General features: G+C 48.2%; 1 protein-coding gene across 1 annotated transcript in view; it reads right to left on the reverse strand.

Moving 5' to 3' along the window:
• The window catches only part of PRKCA (protein kinase C alpha), a 406370-nt gene that overhangs the window by 61907 nt on the left and 317978 nt on the right, over positions 1-26485 (reverse strand). The window contains exons 9-11 of the mRNA XM_002921719.4: positions 3584-3721; positions 2634-2807; positions 389-480 (exon numbers count right to left, since the gene is read on the reverse strand). Of these exons, the coding sequence (XP_002921765.3) occupies positions 389-480; positions 2634-2807; positions 3584-3721 (404 nt within the window). The remainder of the gene's footprint in view (positions 1-388; positions 481-2633; positions 2808-3583; positions 3722-26485) is intronic.

Below are 26485 nucleotides of genomic sequence, written 5' to 3' on the forward strand. Positions count from 1 at the left end.
CTCACGTTACAGGTACACAGTACAATTGTCGAGTGACTTCTCCTACCCTGGGTCGGGTCGTGAGCTCCCGGAGGGCAGACAGCCTTTCCCACTTCCAGTGCCTGGCGTGTCGTGGGTGTGCGGTAACCATTTGTTTAATAATGAGGGGCAGACTCAATCCGTGAGGGTGGAATTGGGTGACAGGGGGTACAGCGGTACCTCCAACTGATGACTGGAAGTAGAATGAACCTCTCCTTCAGACATGTCGATGGACCCACCCAAGAAGTCTGCGCCCGGGAGGTGACGGTGCACAGCTCCAAAGTGGGCAAAGCCCCACTTCCACATTTCACCCCACAGCACTTCCCGTGTGCTGTCTAAATTAAGGGACTTAAAAAATACATATACTCACACTGCTTGTGGTTCCTTAAATTTTCCTACTTGCTGAATGTGGTACATGAGGTCCCCGCCATTGACGTATTCCATGACGAAGTACAGCCGATCCTGAAGACGAAGGTTCAACGTGTGAGCAGGGCTTGGCCACTGGCCGAGAGGCTTCCTTCACTCTCTCTAGGCTGTGTTTTGCTTTCTCATTCGTTAGTAAACCGTGGGCTACCCTGGCATATCTGCTCAGTGGAGCCCTGCAAAATTCTTCTTCCCAAATAAAATAAACCCTACTGCATGAGGGCCTTGGGAAGTCTAGAGTCATTCACGTAACACTGAAATAATGGTTCTCTGTCAACACGGCTGCCCCCTGCTGGTTCCGTATGCTCCCTATTGTACTAACGGCCTCAAACCCTCCTCCCCTTTCTCCTGCACACGTAACACAAGTTAAGGATGGTGTGAAGAATCCAGATGGGCCAATTGTTTATTTTAATGAGCGTTGCGGGTTCGCAGCATCTGGGAGGCAAACCCCAGTGATGTAGTCATGTGTTTCCACTGGAAGGTTCTGAACACAAATCTCGCGAGTTAGGCGGGGCTCCTAAATTATAAATGCGCAATGATATTTGCGTGGGGGAGGGACTAAAGATGGAGAGACTAATCCAATGGGCTTCTGCAGCCATAATAGGGCCCAACACGGTTTTTATTTTCTCCATCACTGGCGTGCTAAATGTCGGCACCACGGAGGGCGTACATCATAGACCCCAGTGCAGCTGCATATTTACGAGGACATTCCAGTGGGGTAGATGGGGGAAAATGGGGTTGAACAGCCAAGCAGTTCACAGCACAGCACACCCAGGTGAAAGCCGAGCTTTGCTCGCTTCTAGACAACGTCACCATGTCACGGAAGTTATTAAACATTAAAGTGTTGCACAGGGAGGGAAAAACACAAGGAAGCTGGTGCTGGCAGCCAGGAAACAGTTCCCTGAGCTTCCATCTCTAGCTCTCCTGTGACGGATTTTAATTCCATCTTTATTTCCATGTTTTGCTGCTTTCCGGAGCTTCAGCAGTGTAACCAGGGTGATAGGAACCAGGCTGGGATTCACAGACACGGCTCCCTGTCTGGTGTGTTGCTCCTCCCTGCTGGGTGCTACTTAGGTGCCGCTGGGAGAAGGGGGCTGGCCGTGCCGCCAGCGCCAGGCTGACACGCAGTGGCCGGCACCTGGCTCTGCAGCCCACCACCCTCCCCGACACTGTGTGGTTACACGGGCATTTTGAGATTCTAAAATTTGAGAGCATTGAGGGGGACCTCCCAAAAGATTTTTAAAGAGAGATGTAAAACAGAAAGTCATTTTCTGGCCAACAGAAAGTTGAAAATAATTATAATCACAACAGTAATAATGACAGCTACCGATTATCGAGTTGCATCTTATAAAGGGCAGGCGCTGAGGGGTGAAAAGACTGTCTTTGGGTGTGCCTGACAATGGTGCCCTTGAAAATGTTTATATTTCCTGCAGGCCACCTGCAAGCTCCATGCCAGGGCCCTGGCCCCACTACGGGCTAATCGGTGCTCTGGAACTCTTTTGTTCTCTTTCTCATTATACTGTAAGATAGGGCTCCGCAAACTTCTGTAAAGGGCTAGACAGTAAATACTTTAGGCTCTGGGTGTGTCTTGCAATGATTCAACTCTGCCTTTGTGGCAGGAGAGCCACTGCAGACAATAAAAAAATGAAGGAGTACGGCTGTGTTCCAAGAAAATGACCCACGGACACTGAAATGTGAATTTCATCTAATTTACATGTGTCGGGAAATATCATTCTTTTTTTTCTCCTCCAACCTTTCTTAGAGCTCATGGGCTGTACAAAACAGGCCAGACTGCCAAGCCTGCTGTGTGCAGTAAACAAGAACACACTCTTTTATGAGATCAAGTTTCCTCGGGTTCTAATGCAATGCTTGGCAACGGGATCCGTAGTCTTCAAAAGCCAGGATTGTGGGTTATTGGTGTTGTATCCCCAAGTCTTAGCACACGGCCTGGTATAAGGAAAACCTTTGGTACAAATGTTTGCTGAATTAAGCAGAATTAATGCCAAGCCTGTAAGTAGGGCACATGCCAGAGAGGGCACTCCCCAAATTTACCAGTGGCATAAGAGTGAGAGGCTTCCTTGAGCTGCCTCCACTGGAGGAAGGTTAATTCAGATGCTTAGAACACTGGCTCAGGGGTGCCCTTGACAGCACGCCGTGTGCTGCACCACAGATATGCACCCTCAGGGCCTTACCACTGTCTGGAAGCAGGAGTGTAGCTGTGTCAGGAACGGCGGCTTGTCCAGGAGGGCTAGGACTCGCTTCTCCACCATGGTGCACTCCACGTCGTCATCCTGAATCACCACATCCTTCTTCAGGATTTTGATAGCATACAGTTCCTCTGTGCCCTTCCGGTCAGCAAGCATCACCTGGGAGCAGATGAAAGGCATTCTGAAAGGTAGTCTGGTACCGGGGGGTCAGGGGAGGAACCTGGTCAGGTGGCCGTTCATTTGGTGCACATTTGTAAATACATGCTATACGCATAGTCATAAAGTTCTGCTTTATGTGCAAATTTTGAAATCTCGCATATCAGGGCAGATTAAACTCCTCCAGCACTGTGTAACTGAGAAGCTGTTGAGATTTGTACAGTGCACAGGCACTGGCCACATGATGGCGCTATAGCAGCTGCAGAAGGAATATACGTGGTCCTCAGCATTAGCCCTGAAGTGTGCACATTTTTCAGAGCAACCTGTGGGCAAAAATGTGACTGACCTTTATAAGCTGCTCATGAGTTGCAAAGAAAGAGGTGTTCTGGATCTATCGTGAGATCTGGGGCCAGAGAAGCCAAATGTAGGCAAAAAGGTTCATCGTTGAAGAAGTGTCTCTTAATTATTACATTTGCTTCCTATAAATCAATTTTTAATTTTTAGTTGCAAAAATTATTGTTTCAACCAACATTCTGGAACACCTGCTCTGTTCTCAACCCGGAAATGGGGACACAGAGTGAACCCTCTGTATCCGTCTGGGTACAATTGTTTTTAATGAAATGAAGCAGTGGGTGGAGGAGGGGTGCAGGAGAACGTCTGAGAAAGGAGTACAGAACAGGGAAATCCCAAGAGCGGCTCTGGAAACCTCAGGGAGCACAGGACCGATCCTGGCATTCTCTGCAAAAGCCCCACCGCCTCACAGACAACCGTCCTCTTACCTTTCCAAAACTCCCCTTCCCCAGCACCATGAGGAAATTGAAGTCGGTGAGTTTCACTCTGTCCAGGTTGTTGGAAGGTTGTCTTCTGTCTTCTGAAGGACTGATTACTTTGTTCCCAGCTGGGCCAAGCTTGGCTTTCTAAATAACAAGCACACATGTGAAATCGATGGGTCATTTTTCCCAGGAAAAAGAATGATAGAAAGCATTTAATTACTAAGCTTGAGGGCGGCTGGGAGGTGGGATGGGGGCAGAAAAGAAATCACAGGGTGATGAAATATTTATTCAAAAGTCAGTGGCTATATTTACCCTAAGGGCAACACTTGCAAAGTAGCAAAAAAAAAAAAAATTGCCCTTACCTATCAAGAGCCAACTCTTTACATAGTTAACCAACCAAGTCATGGGATTCTGATACTCATTCTAGGACTTAGAAGTTAACTTCTTGGGGAAAATGGTGTTTCACAATACCGTTAACATAATACAAGAAATACGCTGTGCACTGATGATTTATTTGTAAATTTTCCAATTTAAGATTCATTTGCATAAAGGAAACTTGCATCCTAGCGAAAAGGGGAGTAGTGTCCCTGGAGAGGAACCTCTTAACCGGCAAGCTGTGGGGATGATTTATTGCTACTTTAAAAGGCATAGTAAGAAGAACATAGGGGTTTTTTGTTTTTAAGTCAGAGTTGGAGTTGAACTCAGGAAAATGGTCATAAGCATGAGAACCTGGGTTCACACAAAACACGCAGTACCCTTTGAACCTTGGAGAATCCTTGGTCAGTGACCTGTCAGTTACCAAAAGGCATTTTGATAAACCAGGCTCATGCTACACACCGGTGCTGGAAAGACTAAACCCTCATTATTCTGGTTGAAGAGTTAGAGTCTCAGGTCAAAGGTCGAGGAGAGAAAGAAGGCTCAGCAGAAAAGGAAAGGCTAATGGGATCACGTGGGGAGGTCTCAACAGACAGCAAAGGAGCCCATGGAGAATCTCCCCCCCAAGACTGCATGGAGAACATCTGCCTGACGGGAAGAGCACCAGCTGCTGGACACGTCAGCTGGTGCAAAGGCCAGGGTCCTGCAGGGTGCCTCAAATACCCAGCCACAGCCCCGAGCCCAAGGGCAAAGACTGTGGCTTTGGATACAGCCTGAATGATAAGGTGCACCCCCCATCCCCAATGCAGCAGACCTAAGTGCAGCTTTGCATTTCCAAGCAGGTGCCAGGACATCACTCAAGTCAATGTGGTTACCAAAAAGAAGGTGTAGGACGTAAGGAAGGTATTCTGGGCTTTACTCTGGGACCAGAGCACTCTTGGGGAAGATGGGGAATCTGACATGTTTTCTTTAGCAGCAGAGAAGGCTTTTGAGGAGTCACCCATATTCCCTCTTTGAGCATCAGGGTCCCTTCGTCCCATAGTTACTGAGTGGGCACCTCGAGCCAGGCTGTGTGGAAGAGGTTTTGCATTAGCGGATCCAGCCGTCTCTGGATCCCCAGGCCTCACACGGCGCTTGGCACAGGGTGTGCGCTCTACACTCTGGCTGAGTAAGGAAATGAAGTTTGAATGTGTTCATCAGATGCTGTGCTGTTAGGGGAGGCTTTTCTGTGATAAAAATAACATGTTCCTATAAGGATCAAACCTCATGGGTTGAGTGCACGCTCGGATGGACTGAGCACACCCACGTAGGCAGAGACATTAAGATACGGAGGAAAGACGGCCCCAATTTTTTTTGCAGAGACCTTAAGACATGGGGCAAAGATGGCCCTAACTTTTTTGCTTCCAGGCTGAAAGTATTTAGTACGGCTGTACTATATCTCTATCAGCAGTGGCTGGTGGGACACGCATGTGAACCTGGGGGTCGTTGGATATACGACACTCTTTAAAGACAAAAACCTGAACTGCAGTGAGACATAAACTGGCCACCCCTTTGACAGAGGATGGAAGGAATGTCTAGACTTGCAAGAAAGAGCCGGACATAACCACTAGTGTTACATCAGGACCCCCCTCAACGGCCGGCCCAGCCCTGTCCTCTGGAAGCCAGGGAGCAGGAGTGCAAGAGCAGCTGGCTCCAGGGCTCCCAAACAGACCAGGTTCCACCACTCGCTGCTGACAAAATCCAAAGGCAGACAAATGAGGGCTGGTGAAATGAGAAAGTGATTTATTTCTGGGAGGTCGGTGAAACGAGAAAGTGATTTATTTCTGGGAGGTCAGCACCAGGAAGACAGCAGACTAGTGTTTCAGAGACCGTCTCCAAAGTGCTGAAAGCACTCCCAGGATTATGTAAGGAAAATGTGGGGCAGAGGCTGGTGGGTTCATGCATGCAGCTGGGCAGTGAAGGTCAAGTTGACTGCTGTCTTGGGGTCAACCACGTGGGGTCTTGCTGGCCTCCTTATTGCTGGAGAGAATAGTTTTGGTCCCCATCACCGGATGCTTTGCCCACAGGGTCTCATGCCTAAGTTAAGAGAGAAGGTGGAAAGGAGAACTTAATCAATTAGAAGGTAGACACTGGGATCTAAACAGAGGTGGCGGATAGCGGAAGTCCTCTTTCACTCCAAACATCTGCTCCAGGAATGATTTCAAGTTGATAAACTTTCTGGTGTGTGTCCTCGAAATTGCAAAGAACAATCAGGAAGTTCAAGTGTGAGATGACAATACCAACGATGCCACTCTATTCTGTTCCTTTGATTTTTAAAAAAATGTTATCAGAAAGAGACATGAGGAGATTGATTTTATCAGGAACTTCGCGGTAAATTCTGAAAAGACCCCCATACGACGGACTCAGTGCTCTGAGGCGCTTGAGACAGTCGAAGAGCATCTTCTCCTGGGTGAGGCTGTGATCGTGCTGGGCTGCCCACGAACACCCAGCTCCATCTGAAGCACGGGGCTCCTAACCAGACGTTCCAGACTCATGTGAATTCCTAGAGTGCCTGCTCCTTCCTCCTTGGACACTTCAGCACCACAGACAGCGCAAGAGGGACCCTGGGCTGCTGTAGGCAACGACCCCAGAACAGACACTGCCCTCACTGGGAGCCACAACAGAGCAAAGACTCTTGAGTTTTGTGCTATGACCTCAGTCCAGTTATAGTGAAAAGGGATGTAAATGCAAGAAAAGCATTTTTGCATTTGAGTACTTCTGAACCCAACTGCAGGAGGATCTTAGATTCCGCTCTGAAATCAATCCTCAAGGTTTGGGAGGAATGTCGACAAAGGAGTCTCTGGCTCCCAGGAGGGGAAGCTGGAGGGAGGAAGGACACTGGTTTCTTGCCCTGCTCCAGGCGGATTCCACGCTCATGTCTCTGTGGTCAGCAGCAGAGCTGGGTTCCATGTGGCTGGCAGAGCAGGGTGATGGTTTGGAAGGAGACGGGCTAGGCTGCCACACTGACCGCATTCTCCATCAGGGGGCTGGCTAGAAAGTGGCCTGGCCCAGAGGGCGAGATGGATTTCTCCCCAGCTCCTGGCAGCCCTGAGATAAGAGCAGCCTGGGGGCCTTCTTGCAGCTAGCCTTCCGATCAGAGAGACGTGACTTCCACATTTCGCCTGCAGAATAGTCTTCTGGAGTCATTTCCATGCTGCCACAGGCAGGCCTGACTGTGGGATGGCATGGAGCCATCAACAACGCAGTCTTCAAAAGCAGCTCTTCTAAGGCAGACAATTCCACGATAGCAAAACCTCAGTGTTCTGGGCCTGACTTTGGCAAGTCACTCGCTCAACCTGGGTCTAATGAATAGCACAGCTGGAGGAGACAGCCAGCGACTACCCTAGCAGCTGTGCAGCTGGGGGCTGGCAGGGAGCAGACAGCCCCCAGGAGGGTGGTCTATGCAGCCTCCAACTCCAGCCTACTTTCAGGCAGCCTCTGCCTCTGGATTCCCATCCTTCGCAACTCCCCCCCACGCCAATGCTGTGGGAGTGCAGTCCCAGCCACTCAAGTCTGTCTTGCGGTCCCCCACCCCTTCCCAGGCTGATGTCTCCCCACCTGCAGGCCTTAGCTTGCTTGTCATCTCTTCAGAGGACCCCTCCCCCAAAGACTTGCTGCCATTCTCCCTCCCGGGGCCCTGCTCTCGATAGCGCATGGGCAACCTGTGAATATTTATGGTGTATTTGTTTAACGCCTCTTCTGATCACACTGCACAGCTAACCTATCCACAGGTTGTACCAAATCTACCTGCAGGTTAGGTCCAGAATCTGGTCTCCTCTCAGGGCTTCCTTCACCACCTCTCTGTCGAGGTGGCCCCACCTCTATAGTGTCCCCATTCCCATGATCTCCCTTTCAGTATATTCCCTGGAGGGACCATGTCCTGCTTTCCTGGCTTCCCACCTGCTGGACAGAAGGAAGCTGAGTTGTCACAATGGATGAGGAGGGCACCCTAGGCTTTCAGCTCTGTCTCCGACCTTGGTCCTACAACTCCCCGGGCCCCTCTGTTCCAGCCTCCAGTCTTTGGTCGCCCTTCCCACAGGGGCCTTGCCATCGTTCATCCACCAAATCCAGCTTAAGTGCCACCTCTCCATCTTCCTGATGCCACCTGTGGCAGATGTGGTCTGTGACCGGCCCACATTCCCCGAGATTTCGGCTCTGCATCCCTGTACACATCGGAGGCTCTCTGTGGGTTCTGCTGGGGCTACACCTGCACAGCAAGCCTCAAGTGCCCATGCTGCCACCCCAGGAAGTTGTGGCCTTGACTGGCCGCACAAGGGGGCAGGTTCTGTGCCGTCTCCCTAGCTCCCCAGCAGGACTGAGCTCCAGCGTGTCCACCACGGTACCACCTGGATAGCTACCACGCCCTTACCCTAGCTGGCTTCCTCCCTTCCCTGGGTCACATTGCTGCTCCCCCCCCTCCAGGTCTCTTGGGATCACTTTCCAAATGGACTCCTTGCTCTCAAAACCCTGTGGCAAAGTTGACTGATCTGGGGAACCAAAACAAACAGACGAATCTTTTCTGAGGATTTGCTGATCTTTCTCATAGACTGTGAGGTCCTGGAAGGCAGGGACCATCTTACTCATCTGTGTCTTTAGGCCAAGCACTGCGCTGGGCACGTAATTGCACATTCACTGAATATCTCATTGTCGATTGATTCATTCATTCAAAATCATACGTCTTCATTTAGCCCTACAACAGAATTTGAAGATGCCAAATCATGAAAGGTACAGTCAGCTGGTAGCCAATACCAGCCAGCCATCTGCAAAACATGAATACAGAAAAGGGCTGTTACCAAGTATGTCATTTCAGAGGGTGGCCCCTGGACACTGTGCATTTAGATGTTCAAATATCATTGGAACTCCTTCCCTCAAGCCATCACCGGTCATGCTGGAACAGCCACAGACAAAGACTGGGAGGGCATCTCTGCCTTTAGGGAAGTCGGCCACATAGTGACCCTCCCCAGAGGCCACACTAGACTAGTTAGCTGGGCCAGCGAGCCGAAACCATGCCCTCGGAAGCTTCTCTGAAGAGACATTCCTCCAGAGAAAGTCCTGACTGCCCTGGACCTCACTGGGATCCGGCTGAAGACGAACAGTGAGCCTCCTGGCTGACAGTTCCTTTGTTTGAGCTTTTGAGTGGGTTGTTTGGCAACTGGTCTCCCGGCAGGACAGAGACCTGCCCTTCTTAGCTTGTGTATTGTTGGCATAGCCAGTTGTCACGAATGTAATTCAGACTTCACCAAGAGTGCAAATAAAATCAATATATGTCCGGAGATAAAGCAGGAGCCGATGGCGTAACTGCAGAGATTCAGCAGACCCAAGGAGGCCTCAGAATAAGCAGGCCAACATCCTTTCCGATAGCAACACAAACATGCCCTGCACGGCCAGACGCCCTGCTGAGGTGTGTGCACAAAAGCGAATTCACACCCCGAGAGGAAGGCAGAGTGTCTCCTGAAACCTGGCATCCACAGGAGGGAGCAGAGGATGGAATGGGGCTGGAGAGCAAAAGCACGTACAAGCCCACTGGTCATGCCCCTTGTTGATAAATCCAAATCTTGAGTTCTTGCTCAGAACACATTTTGATTCAACTCATGGGTCTTTGTGGGTGAATTCAGAACATTCCACCACTTATTGCACAGATCTCTTGTGTCTGTCATGCCCCAGACATGGGACCAGATGCTGGGGAAATCAGATCAATATGATATAGCCTTTCCTCTGGAGAACCTGCAGTCCCAAGGTGCTGTGGTCTATGTCCCTGTTATTCAACATGTGGTTCGTGGATCAGCCACACCGGCACTGCCTGAGGCTGGTCAGGAATGCAGATTCCTGGGCCCCACCCCAGATCTACAGAACTGGAACATCCGGTTTTAACAAGATTCTCAAGTGAGTCCTATGCACATTTCAGATGTCTAGTCTGAGACAGAATGCTTCTCCAAATTCAAAGTCCCTTCAGAGTCCCTGGGACCCTTTCCACCTTCAATGATCTTCAATCATCATATAAAATCAGTGGCAAATTCTGGAAAGAGCCCCCGACTTCGATTCCAAAGAGTTTAGACCAAATCCTGGCTTTCCCCATTTTTGCTGTGTGACTCTGGGCAGATGTTACGGCCTTTCTGAGCATCAGATTGCTCATCTGTAATATAGTAGTATTAAGACCCCTGTATTCCTGGGCTATGCTGAAGCGGAAATGAGGAATCCCTTGCACAAGCCCCCAGTGCAGAGGCTCCCGTCACATCCTTCACCGTGGTCTTCTTTCCTTTGCCCCGGGAAGGAGAAGCTGCACTTCCCTCGGGCTCCACCTGCTCCCTGACTGTGGACAGAAGGCCTCTGTGAGCAGCTGCAAGTCACCTGGGTCAGGGTTCTGCCAGGCTGACTCAAAGCCCAGAAACCCTGTGATTATGGATGTGTGTCAAGCCTGCAAACTGGTCTGCAGGAGCTCGGGACCTGTGGGGAGGCTGCAGCAGATTCCTGTGGGCTTCCCTGCTTCCGTGCTCTCCCGGTGGGGTAGGAGAGGAACTGGATCTCAGCTCCAGCTGCTCTCCGGTTTCTGGAGCATCTTCTGTAGCTCCCTCGGGGGCTAGGACCATGCAGGAAAAGACCTTGACTTAGCGTGCTCTCCCCATCGGAAAATTTCCTAATAACCGACATGTGTCTCATTTTATGCCCCAGATACATTCTCCAAAAGTCCTATCAGTCTGCAATCATCGAAGGTGTTCACAAACTTAAAGGACTCCTATGGTGAGTTTCTGTAAAGCACATCATACGAAGTCCATCTGACCATTGCAAATCCGAATTCTCCCCGGTTGGGGTTGAAGGTGTACGTGTGTTAAATACCTTTGTCGGAGGAGCAGTCTGTGTGTGGTCAGAGGCTCTCCACATGCAGCCTGTTATTAGGGGGGTGGGTTTCAAATGAAAACTGAGGGCTGGATCTGCCACATTACAGCACTGGGTGTCTACGAGGGATTGGATTGCCGTAGATGTCAACTCTCTATCAGGCTGGACCACCAGCCGCCGCTGAGCTGGGATGATCTGACCTACAGTACTGCCAATACCAAAAGACTTAACATAATACCATAGATAGTGTGCAATTTGTGAATTCTGTTTAATCATTATGCACTAGCTTTGGTATGCAGGAAAACAGACAAAAAAGACACGGGGGAGGGTACAGCCATAAATGACCAGCCCTTAATACAATAACGCCCTGACTAGCAATTCTTCCAAGAGGTGCTAATTTATCCTCAGTAGGAATCCAAGCCCAAAGGTTTCTCTACGGTAAGGAAGCAGAGTTTAACTGTAATTCCAAGTCTCCCGGTGGCTTTATTCTATAATCACGGAGCCTCTGGGTAACCCTCTGAAGCATGCTGTAATGCTTAGCCACATTTCGTTGTAAATGTGTCCATTTGTACCTATGTTGTGAATGTGTCTTCAATAATATCTCCTAGCAGAACAGAAAATATGGCTTTGGTGAATATACTTATCAAAGATGTTTTGCAAAGTGTGGAGAGAAGAATCTGACAATAGACAGTTCTACTTCTAAGATGCCAAGGGCAGACAGGCCAACAACGACCAACTGTAGGAGCAAAGGAATAATTTCGGATTTCTTTCACAATCTTTACAATAAAAATGTCCTGTATTCAGGGCTTATCCGAACAATCCTGACAGTGTAAGACTGATGGCGTTTTGGGGCTGCTCCATAAACACGTATATCTCTGCCGTATAGAACAAAAGACCTTAGCATCGCGTCTTAGAGCTAAGGTGATGTATTCACCTGCACCCACTGCAACATTCATTAAGTCAAGTGGTTTCAGGAGAAGAAAACCACAAGGGAACTGAAGGCATTTTTCAATGATACTGTTAACGGAATAGGACTGGTGTATTTCTAACAGTCATGAGTCACAGACACTTATTACTTCCTAGTCTGCAACCAGGCAACGGGTTAAGATGGTGGTATCTCAAGGGCACCACTGCCTCCTGGGTAACACAGAGTNAAAACCACAAGGGAACTGAAGGCATTTTTCAATGATACTGTTAACGGAATAGGACTGGTGTATTTCTAACAGCCATGAGTCACAGACACCTATTACTTCCTAGTCTGCAACCAGGCAACGGGTTAAGATGGTGGTACCTCAAGGGCACCACTGCCTCCTGGGTAACACAGAGTAAAAAAAACGCCTGCTGTTCTCTGGCTAAATAATTTTTTGTCTTCTGGAACATGCCAAGCATGCTTGCCACCTGAGGGCCTTTGCACTCTCTGCTCCCTCTGACCCAGAGAGGAACAAGACACCCTCCCATCTCTGCTCGGGAGATGCTTTAACACTGAAGCTTCAACAGGGCACCCTGTCCTCTCCTTCCCGTGGATTCTCACTATCTATCATCTATTTCCCTGTCTCCCTCCACTGCAAGGAGCCCAGGGGCCTCATCTGTTCTGCTCACTGATGTATCTCCAGGGCCCAGGACAGAGTCTGGGGCACGGTGCTCCTCAAATCCTTTTACGATGTATGGATGCGCGTGTGCACTGGGAAAAACAATTATTTCTCATACAAACTTTTTCTTTTTAAAGGTAGAGTTACTGCCTTTAAAGAATGTCTACAACAATGCTGTTTCTTGTGAGCACAGTAGTACTGGTTCATTAGGACATTTCACAGGCATGGGTAAATAAATAAAAAAATAAATAAAAAAGAAAATAACTTTAAGTATCCATAGTTGTATTGCCCAGAGAGAATCACTGTTAACATTGTGATGTATAGCCTTCTAAGACTTTTCATGTTTTCTTCTTTGACAGAAACAGAATCACACCGTTTGCAACCTGCTTTACGCCTTAGCATATTGTAAACGTTTTCTCTGGAAGCAGTCTTCCGCCATGATGTTAGGGACTGCACCACACCTGCTCTGTAGCCCCCCCCACCCCACCACACAGTGTACTGAGCCAGCACCGACTGTTGGGCGGCTATGTTGTTTCCAGTTGTCAGTTCTCAGGAATACACAGATGAGCAATTTTGTGTTCCTAATCTCTGTGCACATCCCCGGTCTCCCTGGGGCGGATTCCTGATGTGGAACTGACCAGGTCAAGAGGGATGCGGCAAAGGCTGGTGCCCAAGGCCAGACGCTTTAATCTGACTGTGAAATGTCAGAAAAGAGGGGAAGCCAAAGAGTCAAGGCTGCCTGATTCCTGAAGGCAGGATCTTGGTTTCTTTCGGGTCTTGTGTCTGATTTTGTGGTTGGAATATCTAATCGTCTTTTTTTTTTTTAAACCTCCTTTAGATTCGGTAATCCCACCTACAACTATAACCTGGAGGCATGGGGCCACCAGGGGATTCCTCCTGTACAGGTGTGCCAACACCTGCTGACTGGAGTTTTCTCCTGATGCTGGGGATCACAGGTGGCTGGCAAATCATAGGTGTGTATCATTCATTCTTCTGCAAGGAGTTCTCAGACCCAGGGGCTGTCAGCTGCAGAAGGGTCCTTGGGAAGGTCCACCCTGCCTTTGGGCAGGTGAAGACACTGAGATCTAGAGAGCTAACTCCACCTCCCACGGCTACGGAGCCGTTGAGGAGTACTGAGGGGGGAGGGGGGCGGAGACAACGATGCTACTTTCTTCTATACTGGTCCTTGAAACAGGACCCCAGATCATCCGGCAGAGGACCATTCCCCTGGCATGTAATGTTGGACCAACAGCACAAGGGTGACAGAGCTTCTAGTATTTGGAAGGAAGTTGGGGATAAGCCAATCCAGGCCACCCACGTTACAGACGAGGCAACTGGCTAAGTGATGCGTCCAACTCCATCTTCATCCCTGGGCTCTGAATCCAGAACCCTGATCTCTGAATCCAGTGCTCATCCTCCCATATCAAGGGTAGGGCAATGTCTTCTGTAAAGGGACGGATAATGAATATATTTGGGTTTGTCAGCCAAAGACGGTCTCTGTTTTAACAACCCAATTCTGCCACTGTCGTGTGGAAACCACACAGGTGAGTGAATGACCGTGGCTGCGTTCCAATAAAATCTTATTTACGAAAACCCGCAGTAGCTGGATTTTGGCCTGTGGGCTGCCTTTTGCCTGCCCTCGCCCCGTATCACTGCCGTTAGATGTAAACAGCACGCCGGTGCCTCCTCGTTAACCCAGCAGAACGGCAACGAGGAAGAGCCTCAAATGCACTGGAATGATCCACTCCCGTCCACAGTGCCTGACGTGCTAACTGGGACGGATGCGAGCCGTTTCACAGCCACACAATGTGCTGAACGAAGTGCTTATTCAGTAGGGCAGAAATGTAAGGGAAACCACATTAAGTCATTTTCTTAATAAATATTTTTATGGACACATTCACTACTTGGGCTGTCACCACCGCTGAACAAATTCACAGGAAGCTGGCAGGCCTGTTGTCATAGCAACCGAGCCCCAGTCTACAGAGAAACGTGGAAGAAATGTGGAGAAACGTGGGGCCCCTGACACATCTGCGCTATGCCCAGCGTGGAAAACACGAGGTGCTTGGTTCTTTCTGTCCTGAGGAGCGCACACCTCTAGAACCTCACTGTGTTGTTTCCTTTACAGCCAGCCTCGTTTGCTCTCATTGCCCAGCTCTGCCCCCTAACTGCTGTCTCGGGCAGGCTGCTGCACGGTTATCAGGCCGAAGTACTCGTCTCACCTGATAAACCAACCCTGGAAAGGCTGCTGCCCTCGGGCCTCCTCTGCTGCTAAGAATCCAGACTTTGGTGAGGATCTGAGGACCAAAAACTTGCCCTAAATTTTTCTCTTTGAGAAAAAGACGGCCTCTCGCCAAGGGGGGCCGATGGCACACATCCGTCCGATGCCTTCCGGACAGCACCGTGTGAGGGCATGTGGCCAAGGCATAGTCCGGTTAGAGCACTTTCAGTGCTTAGTACTTTTGTGAAACCTCTAATCCTTCTGCTGCCAGGCATGTTCCCCATTGGGGTTAACACTGCACTGGCTTTATGAGTCAGCGGGCGCAGGGTCAGGAGCCGCGGGAACTCCTGGAAGCTATCAGAGTCGATGGTTTTCCGGACAGTCAGTACTATTGCTTAGAAGTGGGGAGGTCTCTGCTGCTATGAGAGTGGAATGGATGTGAACAGGCGGGGCCCAGGCAGGCCAGAACAGACCACAGGGGTCCCTCAGTCCTAGAAAAAGGCCGGACTTCCCGCCTTCTTGGCATCTTGTCATTCCATGAAACCAAGGAACAACTGGGCACATAAAGTAATCCCATCTTCAGGTCCATCAAAAAGGTGTAGAGATAACAGTCACACGTTCCTAAGGATCTCCTGGGTGCAACTTTACCCGGAATCTCTTATTTGCAAGTCTTGACTGCCCTCTTGTGGTGTTTTATTTTCTGGAGCCATTGCATTTGGACTGGGATCTTTTAGTAAGAGATAAATACCTAAGGTTCCCTAGTCTGCCTTGCAGCGGTAAAACTCCTCCAAATGCTCAAAGGAGACACAGATTGTATCTCTCCAGCTCTACCGTTATAGAAGATGACTCTAAATTTCCAACGTGAAAGCCAGGGCTCTAAGCAATTGGCCCACAGTGTGGGCCAGAAGTGTGTTTTAGAGTCTCTGCGCGCTTCATGTCTTGAAAACAACATCCCAACGGTTCTAGACGTACGATTCCTGAGTCTCCCCCCAGCCCTTCAACTGAGTTCAGACTTTGCAAGAAGCAGGGAAAAGGAGGCAGGGAGGGCTGCGAGGGAATGAGGAGTGGCCCGGGGGAGCCTCTGTGTTTATCTGAAAGGTAGAAACACAGAACAATCTGGGAAATTCAATAAAAAAGCCCACTGGGGAAATGCAATTGGAGCTAAATGATCACACAACAGCAGCTCCTGAAATCAACTGAAAAACAAAACAACACCAAAAACCCTCAACCAAGCCATAACTGGCGATAAAGCCTACAGCCCTGGGGAAAGTTCCAGACACCTCCTTCCACCCCTGTCCAGCTGCTGCTGGAGAGGTGAGCAGGACTGGGCATCCAGCAAAGGAGGCTTGACCCTGCATCCTCATGAAAGTCAACACAAACAAAGAAACAAAAGGATACTTCCACCAAAATACTAGATACATTTGCTCAATTACTCAATTATTTTTTTATTATAAAACATCTCTGACAGCAGCAAGCATTTTGAAAGTGGGGTTGAATGCAATTAAATTTAGCTCAGAATTTCCACAACCATTGATTTCACCCTATCTTCACTGAGCGTTTTAAAACCACACCAGTTTTTAAAGACTGAGGGACCCAATTATAGCTCAGCAGGACAACTGCTTCCCAGGCTGGTGGCAGCTGCACTGCTCTGGGCTGCTCTCTGCCCCCTCACCCCCACCCCAGGGCAGCCAGCTGATAGGGAAGCAAATGGCAAGGAGCATGTCCACTAGATGTGGACCGGAATACCAGGTGTGGCATTGCTGATTCCTCTGAGGTCTCGGCTTCTCCACCTGTAAAATGGACGCTCCCTCCTCCTCCTGAGTGGGGAGACCTCCCTTCCTATAGGGATGGTGGCATCATCAGAGCTCAGTAGCTGCTGCCACACCAGAAGAGAGAGTCTTCTGACAGGAGCAAGCAGAGAGGGGGAGAGATGAAGCAAAGGGACATAAATGAGTTGGCAGAGGTCTCCACTGCCCTCAGGGGACACGGTCACACGTGTTTGCCATAAGAGCTGGTCTCCAGGACAAGAAGGGCCCTGGAGGAGGAGCTTTGGGGAGAGGGTGTGTATAGTTCAGATTGGTGGGGGGAGAAGGGTATTTCCTGCCTGGAGGTGGACAGGGGTCTTGCGTCAATAACCCGGGAAGAGCTAGTAAAATTTAAATTCTTTTAATTACTGTGATCCCACTAGTACCTCCAGGCTGCTGGGGCCTGGGGGGAGATGTGGGTTACAAAAGGAACACCCCTACTAAGAGATGAGACCACGCTGCATCCTGCAACCCTGGCCACCAGCTCTGTGCGGATCTGGCTGCCCACCCACGGCCACTGGTGAGAGTCATGGACTGTCCTGCCTGCCTGCTTCTTCCCAGCGTGTCAACACAGAGATGTGGCCCCTGGAGGCCAGCCATGGACTGATTACTGACATGTCTATTTTCAGAAAAAGCCACAAGGTGAAGATTAGTTCCTGAGCAAGCAAGCAATGCCGCTCTGCAAAGAGGTGTGAGTGATGGCACTCCATTTTCACTGCCTGGGTTGGGGCAGATTTCCAAGAGACAGGTGACATTTTCAGGTAGCATCATCTGTGTTTCTTGTCCCAAGACCCATAACAGAAGGCACAGGAAGCCAGAAATGTGCACCAACACAAAGACGAGAGGCTTCATGGACACCTCCCGACCCTGCTCGTCAAAGACTTCATTGCTGCATGTGGGGGGGCCTTGGGGACGCTATGCCTCTAATGCAAATTTGGGTCTCCCAACCCTGGGGCCTGCGGTGGCTCAGAAAACATGACAAAGGGTTTGTTTAAACTGGCGATGGCTTCTCAGAAAACAGCCATGTTTCTTCTTTCCATTTGGGAAGACCCCTGGTTCTTAATAGCTGGGGGTGGGCAGAGGGAGGAGGCAGAGGGTAACAGCAGTAGCAACGCTTCACCCAACCAAGCGCTGTTCTGACCACTTTTTATATTTCTTCGTTCAGTCCTCCCAGCAGCCCTAGGAGGCCGGTATTTTTTATTGCCCCCATTTTAGAGATGGAGAAACTGAGGTAAGAGAGGTGAGCTAAAGGGCCCATGGCCTTACAGCTAGGAGGCGCTGGACCTGGGACTTGAACCCAGGGAGCCTGGAGCTTAACCACACCACCATGCTGCGTCCCTGCAGCGACAAGGTGGGAGCTGTGCCACCCAGCAGGCGGGAGGGCTGGTAGTCCTTCTGAGACAGCTGCTCATGAACGGTGGGAGGGGCCGTGGTTTACCTGCCAGAAGCGGATTCAGGGAGGTGAAGGCTTCCCCCTAACTTTTTCTTCTTTTTCCTCCCCCTTCATTTCCCTTTCCAGCCACGTCTGAGTGCTGTGCCGGCACCCAGCTCTTCCTACACATTGTGAAATCGAGCCTCATGGTTTGTATATTATCTCTTCCTAGGACGACAGACTCTCCAACCTAATCACAAAGGCAGGAAACACACCGCACAGGCAAGAGACATTTGGGTCACAGTAAGGACCTGAATCCCCAAATGTGAATCCACTTCATCAGAGGGGAGCCGTCCTCTGAAGTAACGGGGTATGACAGGTGGTCTGTTTTTACGCAGGAACTGTCCCCACGTCCCGGAATGATCAAAAGCTGTCTGCTCGCTCTGACGACGCAGGATGTTTTCACTCGGGGGAGGAAATCACCCAGAGTGTCTGGGCGTGGCCAACCTCTGAAGGTGTTTCTCCACAGTGAACACACGGCATTGTGTGACAGCGTTTTAAAAGACAACAGGAGGGCGGCAACGAGAGAAATCTGGACAGACGCCTGTTTTCACCCATGATCGTCACCACACTCTGTAAGACTTGTGAAACCTCAAAGAATATTGTTTTCCTGCCCTATTTGCAATAACTCTGGGTCACTAGTCTCTTGCGGCCCCTTGGGGGACACATCTGTAGTGACAGATACATGGTCTACAGAGCGAAACTTGAAAATCGTTATTTACTAGAGGTTTTCCTTAGGACAGTGTTATAAAGAGTATCATATGTTGATTCTAGCTTAGGATCGGGAGTGGGACTTCCCCTTTTAAAATTCTTCATCCAAGTATTTGACTGTTTAAATTTTTCAGATGGTTCCAATGAATATGCTGTAATGATCCAGAGTGGATTTCAATTATTAACTAAGGCAATACACTGAAAACACAGCTGGTACATGGCTCTAACCAGCTCCCCAAAAGAGACTGGTGTTGTCAGAAATGATTACGGATAAGATTTTTGAAATAATTTACATGCATGTTGCAAAGTTCCATTTGACAGTCTGGTGGGGGGTAGAATGGTTGATTAGATTATGAACAATTGACTTGGGGGAAAAATTAAAAAATGAAAAAAGGAATGAAATACAATGAGTCGTATTAAGCCAGGCATTAAGAACATCAGAAAAATCTGATGATTTCAGCCCATGATATATTACACTACACCCTCCATGTAAAGGCACACATGTAGTGTAAGTATACCGTATCGCTTGCATGCTTACATAGATGTCTACAAAAATTGAAAATGAGTCTTAATACGTGATTGGAGATACATACTGGCAGAAGGAAAGGAATATGTGTGCTGTTGATTTAAAGATGCACTCTTTCTGTTCATCTGATGCTTTAAAAACAGACTTGAACTTAACTTTAATCACTGATCGGAGATTTCAATTATTTCCTATTTTATATGATCTTAAATGGACCTAATCTGGAGACGAGGGAGGACGGGTATACTCTCCGGGTGATGCATAAGGAGCGTTTTCTTCCTCGCTGGAGGGCCGTGGCCATTTGGAGGGGAGTGCACAGACTGGGACATGAGTAGGCAGAAGGTTCAAGCTACCAGAACACACAGTGCATCCTTAAGAGCCGAGAGCATGGCGGGGGGTGGTGGGGCTCAGGCTTAGCAGCCACAAAAGCCACGGCAGACATTTTTGTGGCAGGAAAGGTGGAAGAGGACAGAGTGGAGGGAGAACTACCTTTAAGAAGCGGACATGACATCCCTGTAAGAGATAGGAGAAAGGGAAAAACTGCTAGGTTAGTAGGGAGGACACTACAGACACAGGAAAACAATCAGCACCATGAGCAAAAGAAAACTCAAGTGCAACACACCAGAGGTTTCATCTCCAGTGCAGACAGACAGCACAGGGGAGAGACAGCCCAGCACGCAGCGTGAGGGTCTAGCAGAGAAGGAAGCCACTGCTTCAGAGGCTCGACGGGGGCAGGTCTGATTGGCCCTCGGAGGGGAGGGAATGGACTCCTTCTTCTCGTATGAATAATGAACGGACTCATGTCAGACCACACAGAGCCACGGCCCTTCTCGCTCTTTCTTGTGGCTTTTATGTGGCCATGCACAGCATCCCATCACACAGCTCCATGACAGTCATGGATGCTTCTTTGCTTTGGGCTGATCTGTGTGATGGAGTACTGGTTTACCTGGTTTGTCGACAGCTAGTTACCCGTGAATTTCATACACATTGGTCGCCACTCTTCAATAAGTCAGAACAGAACCAAACCCACTTACCATGAAAACTATCCTAACAAAATTAATTTTTTTTCTTGACAATACGTTAGACTCTTCGGTATCTTAAAGAGCCAAAGACTACTGGTAAAACATGGGTTGGGCAGCTCGTTAACCATGTTCTGGTTGCCCGAATGCCAGGTGACCAGGTTTGGCTCCCCAGGTGTACTTCTTTTCATCTTTCAACTTCGGTCTTTAAAAAACCTCCCCTGACTGGGTAACTTTACTTTCACAAGAACTAATGTGAGAAAAGTAAATTAAGGCCATCTTAACAGAAAATTTTGTACAAGGAGTCATGAGACGATTCCTACAAGTTCATACAGAGTGTGAGTCTGCTTCTGGGAGAAAATTTGAGGAGGCTGGTTTTCCAAACCCAAATTCCACAGCCTGAAAGGGTCACCGCATCCCTGAGCCTGAACAGAGAGGAGATTAGAGACAAACAGATAATACTTTGTGCTCGGAAGGCTTTGTCTACTAAAATAGGAAGCTGGTCAAATATGAGTTTTATGTCTCTTTGAACAGGTATGGATAGATTAACCTCTCTTACATCTTATAATTATGGTCCTTTAAATCTGTAATCATGAATCTATTTATAATTGTTCTCAAAATAGGCCATTTTATTCCAATCCCCAAAGCTCTATTTTAGGCTAGAGATCTTAATCCACATCAAGATTAAAGGCAACTAACAATAGCAACAAAAACATCCTTATTGAAATGTTGGTGCTGTTTCCAAGAACCTTAGAGGAAATTGAATCAACATTTCTCCTGCAACTGACAGAGCTGCCCAATCTTTGCCTTAATACCTCTGGGGATGGAGGGCTCCAGGTTGGCTGAGATGCCCTGAAAAGTACCTGGTATGGCTTCAGAAGGGGCCCACCTCCCACCTCCATCTGCGACAGGTTACCTTCTACAGGGAGACAAAAATCCTCTAGCAGAGACCTTTCCATACTGTGGCCGGGCAGCTTCACAGCCTTCCAGCAACCACTGGGCAGCTGCTCTTGGACTCAACTGGACCTAGAAAGACCCCTAAGCCATTTCATGCTTGGACATGACAAATGAACCCAAATCTGTTTTTGAAAAAAAAAAAAAATCAGGGACACCTGGGTGGCTCAATCGGCTAAATGTCTACATTCAGCTCAGGTCATATCCCAGGGGGCCCGGGATCGAGTCCCGTGTTGGGCTCCCTGTTCAGTGGGGAGTTTGCTTCTCCCTCTTCCTCTGCCCTTTCCCACCGCTCGTGCTCTCTCTCTCTCAAAGAAATGAAATCTTAAAAAAAAAAAAAACCAAAAGGAAAGAAAAACAAAGAAAGGCTTATGAAGTGAATCAGCCCGACTCCCACAGACCCTCTCCCTCTGCACATACGTGAGCACTCGGGGAACACATGCTGCCCCCACCCCCGGATGTCAGATGGGAGAGGAGGAAGCAAAGCAGGTCTGCGCAGAGGGAAGACGGAAAATGTCCGTAAGCTGCCTAAATGATAACCCAGTTTTCTATAATGGACATGCGAGACACTGAATTCGTTGAGGTCCTAAGCCATGGCTGTCTCTGACTCCACCTGGTTGGCTTGATGAGGTAGGAAGAGCCACAACGCCTTGTACATTAAGGCGATGATCTTAAAGGGCAGAGACCTCATCCGTGAAAACAGAAACCATCAATAAAACCAAAATAAAACACCCATGAGCACGCCAGCCACCACTCCCAATGGGCCTCACATTGGGAGCTGCCATTTTGACTTCCTGAGGCTGCTGCGGTCTCATGTTAATGCCACGTCACGTCACGAGAGCCATGATCTCAGCAGCGAGGCTGGATCAGTGTCTGCAGAACGGGACACACTAGTACCCGGACAGACAACTGACTTGCGGTCTGAGTCAGACACCTGCTCATCTATGTTGGCTGGGTTCGGGCTGGAAGGAAAGTTCTGCTTCTCCTCTACTGTGAGGGTTGGGAATATTACCCACAGAGAGGAGACAAAGTGAAAGGTTGCACATGCCCTATTCCTACTCAGCAATGTTCTTAACACGTGGCAGTTGGAAATTTTCTGAACTACCCACAGGAAGTATGGGAAAGGAGCTGGTCCATCTCTGAGCATGACCATAGCCCTCACACCTGTGGTTTTGCCCGAAACTAAAGGGATTTAGGTGTGAAGGAGGGAGATTCTCTGGGCTGCAGAATGACCTCGCCCCTGGAAGGCTTCCATCAGCTTCCTGGACACACAGGCTCAGACATTCTCTCCTAGGCTGTCGAGGAAAGCCAAATGGGCCTGATGTTTAGATTCTGAAGCATCCAGAGTAGGGCTTTCGGTTCTCGCTCTGAACACAGGAAGGTGGCAAATCTTACGGGCATGTCCCGCGGGTGAGCAGGCTTAGTCTGCACAAGGAAATTTCAGACCAGTCTAAAAGGCTTGAGAATTGTGTAAATATGGGTAGGCTTTGGAAAGCTTGAGACAGAGGGGTAGTGGAGGGGGTTCTTTCCAAGGGAACACAAGTACTAAGGTGCTAGTACTAAGCTAGTGCATGACGTGTGCGTGAGGGTGACGGGAAACGTGGTGTCATAGGGAAGGTGACCAAGAAGAGACAGGAAATCTGGGTCCTGCTACAAGCCAGCTTGACTAAGTCCCTTCTGTCCTTTTGTTTTCTCATCGATGATAATTTTACACATTGCCTCCACTTCTGATATGCTATTGTTGCATTATACACTTTTCCTGGGGAGGACCAGACAGCATGCATCTTAGGCTTAGGAGGCCACACAGCCTCTATTCCAGGGATTCAGCCCTGCTTTTGTAGCAGGAAAGCAGCCACTGACAACAAACGGTTGAGCGTGGCTGTTAGTAAACTCTACGGACGCTGAAGTATGCATTTCTTCTAATTTTCAAGTGTCACGAATATTACCCTTAGAAAATCATTGAAAATATTCAAACCTTTCTTAGCTCATGGGCTGTTCAAAAGCAGGTGGCTGGGTGCCAATCCCTGTCCCATTCAATTTGGACACTGGGTGTAATGGAGTCTGTCCTCATCACCTCCGCAAACACTGGAGGACATAAATTTGTTTGCTCATTAGTCAACAGGTCACAACCTCTCCGACGGCATTTCTCAAACTTTAAGGGGACAGGAAACACCTGGGCATCTTGTGAAAATGCGGATTCTGACTCGGTACAAGTCTGGGATGGGAGCTGAAATTCTGCATTTTTTAAGTAGGCTCCATGCCCAGTGTGGAGCCCAAAGTAGGGCTTGAGCTCATGACCCTGAGATCAAAACCTGAGCTGAGATCCAAAGTCAGATGCTAACCGACTGAGCCACCTGGATGCCCCTGAGATTCTGCATTTTTTTTTTTAAGATTTTATTTATTTATTTGACAGAGATAGAGACAGCCAGCGAGAGAGGGAACACAAGCAGGGGGAGAGGGAGAGGAAGAAGCAGGCTCATAGCAGAGGAGCCTGACATGGGGCTCGATCCCACAACGCCGGGATCACTCCCTGAGCCGAAGGCAGACGCTTAACTGCTGTGCCACCCAGGCGCCCCGAGATTCTGCATTTTTGATAAGCTCCCAGGTGACGCTCCTGGTCCACGTACCAGACTTAGAGTTGCAAGGATCTAAAGCACCAGAGTGGTCACCACTTTCTTTTTCAAGCTGCCCAGGGAGTTCGGAATCCTTGGGCTTGACCTCTCTAGATCCCCAATTCTAATTCTTTCTAGGACATGTTCCTNTCCCTGAGCCGAAGGCAGACGTTTAACCGCTGTGCCACCCAGGCGCCCCGAGATTCTGCATTTTTGATAAGCTCCCAGGTGACACTCCTGGTCCACGTACCAGACTTGGAGTTGCAAGGATCTAAAGCACCAGAGTGGTCACCACTTTCTTTTTCAAGCCGACCCAGGGAGTTCGGAATCCTTGGGCTTGACCTCTCTAGATCCCCAATTCTAATTCTTTCTAGGACATGTTCCTTGCGGAAACAGCAAACAGCATTATGTGTGTGTGTGGGGCGGGGGCAGTCACCCTTATTCCAGCTTTTCTCTTTTAAGGGGTTTTCACTTCTTCTTGGGTGCTTGGGCTAGAACCATAGGGACCTGTATCAGTGCTTAGGTGCCATGTCTCTGCTCGTGCCAAGGGACATTGGCTCTATCTTCCTTCCTCCCAGTTCCTGACCTGCTAATCCCCTGTGGGTACCAGGGCCTGGGTACACATGGATAGCTGCTTTTAACATTTAATATTAGGCTTGCTCTTTTTACTGAACCAGCAACATCCACCCATAAGGCCAACCCCACGGCTACAAACACAGGGCTTTTTATGTCATTTCAGGAACCCATTAGGATGCAACAGATAACTAGAATGTACAGTCTGTTTCTGGTTTCCCACCAAAGTCATTTCCATAAGAGAAATTAAACTGAAAGCATGTTGCCAATGCTATGAGATAAATGCATTCACCCTCCCTTACGGACTGATCAGAAATTCCGTGCAGTTGCCTGTGGAAGCTTGCTCTGAGTCTGCTCAGCTGAGTGGTAGCGCTAACCTCTGTTGACAGGGATCTAATGAATGCGTGAAAATGATTTCCAACCCTGAACTTTGTTCTATTTAAGATTTTGCTTCTCAGACGGAGCTGAAATATAAAGATGAAAATAGCCTTCTACTGATGTGCATTTTATAGACTTTCCCCCCTTAATACATAGCACACAGTTCAGAAAGTAATTAATTAACTATTTAGGGACCAAAATGAATAAATAAAAAAAAAAAAGCAGAATCTATACTGGGGCACACAGATTTTCTGTTTTGGGTCCAAAAGGTCACTGGAAAGTACTCAGGTTTCCATAGTAACGGTAGCAGGCCCAATCCGATCAACAAATAGCTACAATTTATCTCAGGGTCTCCAATGAACTATTTTCTTTTTTCTCATCCAGAGAAGAACATTCTGAATTAGATAAAGTCTTCAAAGACAATGGAGGCTTTCTGGAAAATCCAATTTCAGCAGTAGTAAACAGGAAGATGCTTGTTTGCTCTTTCCACATATACCCTAGCAACGGAGTCTCATCAATGTTGATTTAAATACGTTAATAGTAAGTGGATCATATTAATTTGTTAATCAGTAATAGGGATAATCTCAAAATGTTGCCCTGGAATAAATAAAAGTAGATACATGTGTGTTCTTAAGGCAATCTGCAAAGTCTCCAGGGTAAGGCTTCTTTCTAGCAGTTTCTGGACCTCTATCACCAACCCCCACAAGGCAGCTCATTCTCATGGAACATGTTTATCAGTTTTATTTTGGCTTCTTTTGCTTTAGACCCTGCTAGGGTTCTGAATGGTCACAAATACGAAAACTGCGAGGACACACAGGCTGCACCAATGGAGACTTTGTAGAATTTATTCAAAAAAGTCTTTCAAATCAAACACCGCAGCCATGGAAAGTCTGTGTCATCTTGTTGCCAAAATATCTGTTAAAACTAATGTAGCTCCGGGGTTCACAGCCCTTAGGTAATACATTTAGTAGAGTTCCCGAGCTAAAGCAACTTTGTGTCTAAAAGGGAGGAGGGGCCGATGAGAGCTCTCTGACCTTCTGCTCACTGCTTTCCAACTAACCAGACATTCTCAGGAGATTTCACTGGGACTTCTGGGACTACTATTAGAAATGCGTATTATTAAATTATAAGTAACCCAACTATTATCCCAGCTTTGTTACATCCTTCTAATAGTTATTTGGTCATGCCAAAAATACACACACACCCTCACACACACCCACACACTTATCTGGGTCCAGCAACATGCCCAGAATCTTGAGAGAATCCACTTTCTGAAATCCAGTTCTCTTGGATACGGAGGATATATAAGCCCAGGAAAAATACCTTAGAAAGTCACTGGTATTGCATTTCAGTCCCCATTGCAAGACAAACTATTTTTATTGGGAGGAATGGTCTAGATTGGCCCTGTCCAACAGAAAAACCACGTGAGCGCCATATATAAATTAAAATTTCCTATTAACTGCATTAAAAATTTAACTGACAGGTGAAACTGATTTCAATATTTAATACTGACATATAAACTTATATAGTAATAGATTTGTTAAATATAGTGTTAACCCAATATACCCAAGATATTATGTCAATATACAATCAATATGCAGACTATTATTAATGAGGTATTTTACACTCTCTTCTTTTTTGGCGAGTCTTTGAAATCCAGTGTGTATTTCATACTTAGAGCACATCTCAATTCAGACTGGCCACATTTTTAAGTGCTTGATAGACTCATGTGGCCAGTGGCTACTGAATTGAACAGGGCAGCCCTAGAGGATTTTCAAGGTAAGGGAAATGCAGCTATTCACTCTTTGGAATTTAGGATTATGTGATTACGTAGCTGATGATACAG

Source organism: Ailuropoda melanoleuca, chromosome 13, assembly GCF_002007445.2.
Source record: "Ailuropoda melanoleuca isolate Jingjing chromosome 13, ASM200744v2, whole genome shotgun sequence".
Classification (NCBI taxonomy): Eukaryota; Metazoa; Chordata; class Mammalia; order Carnivora; family Ursidae; genus Ailuropoda; species Ailuropoda melanoleuca.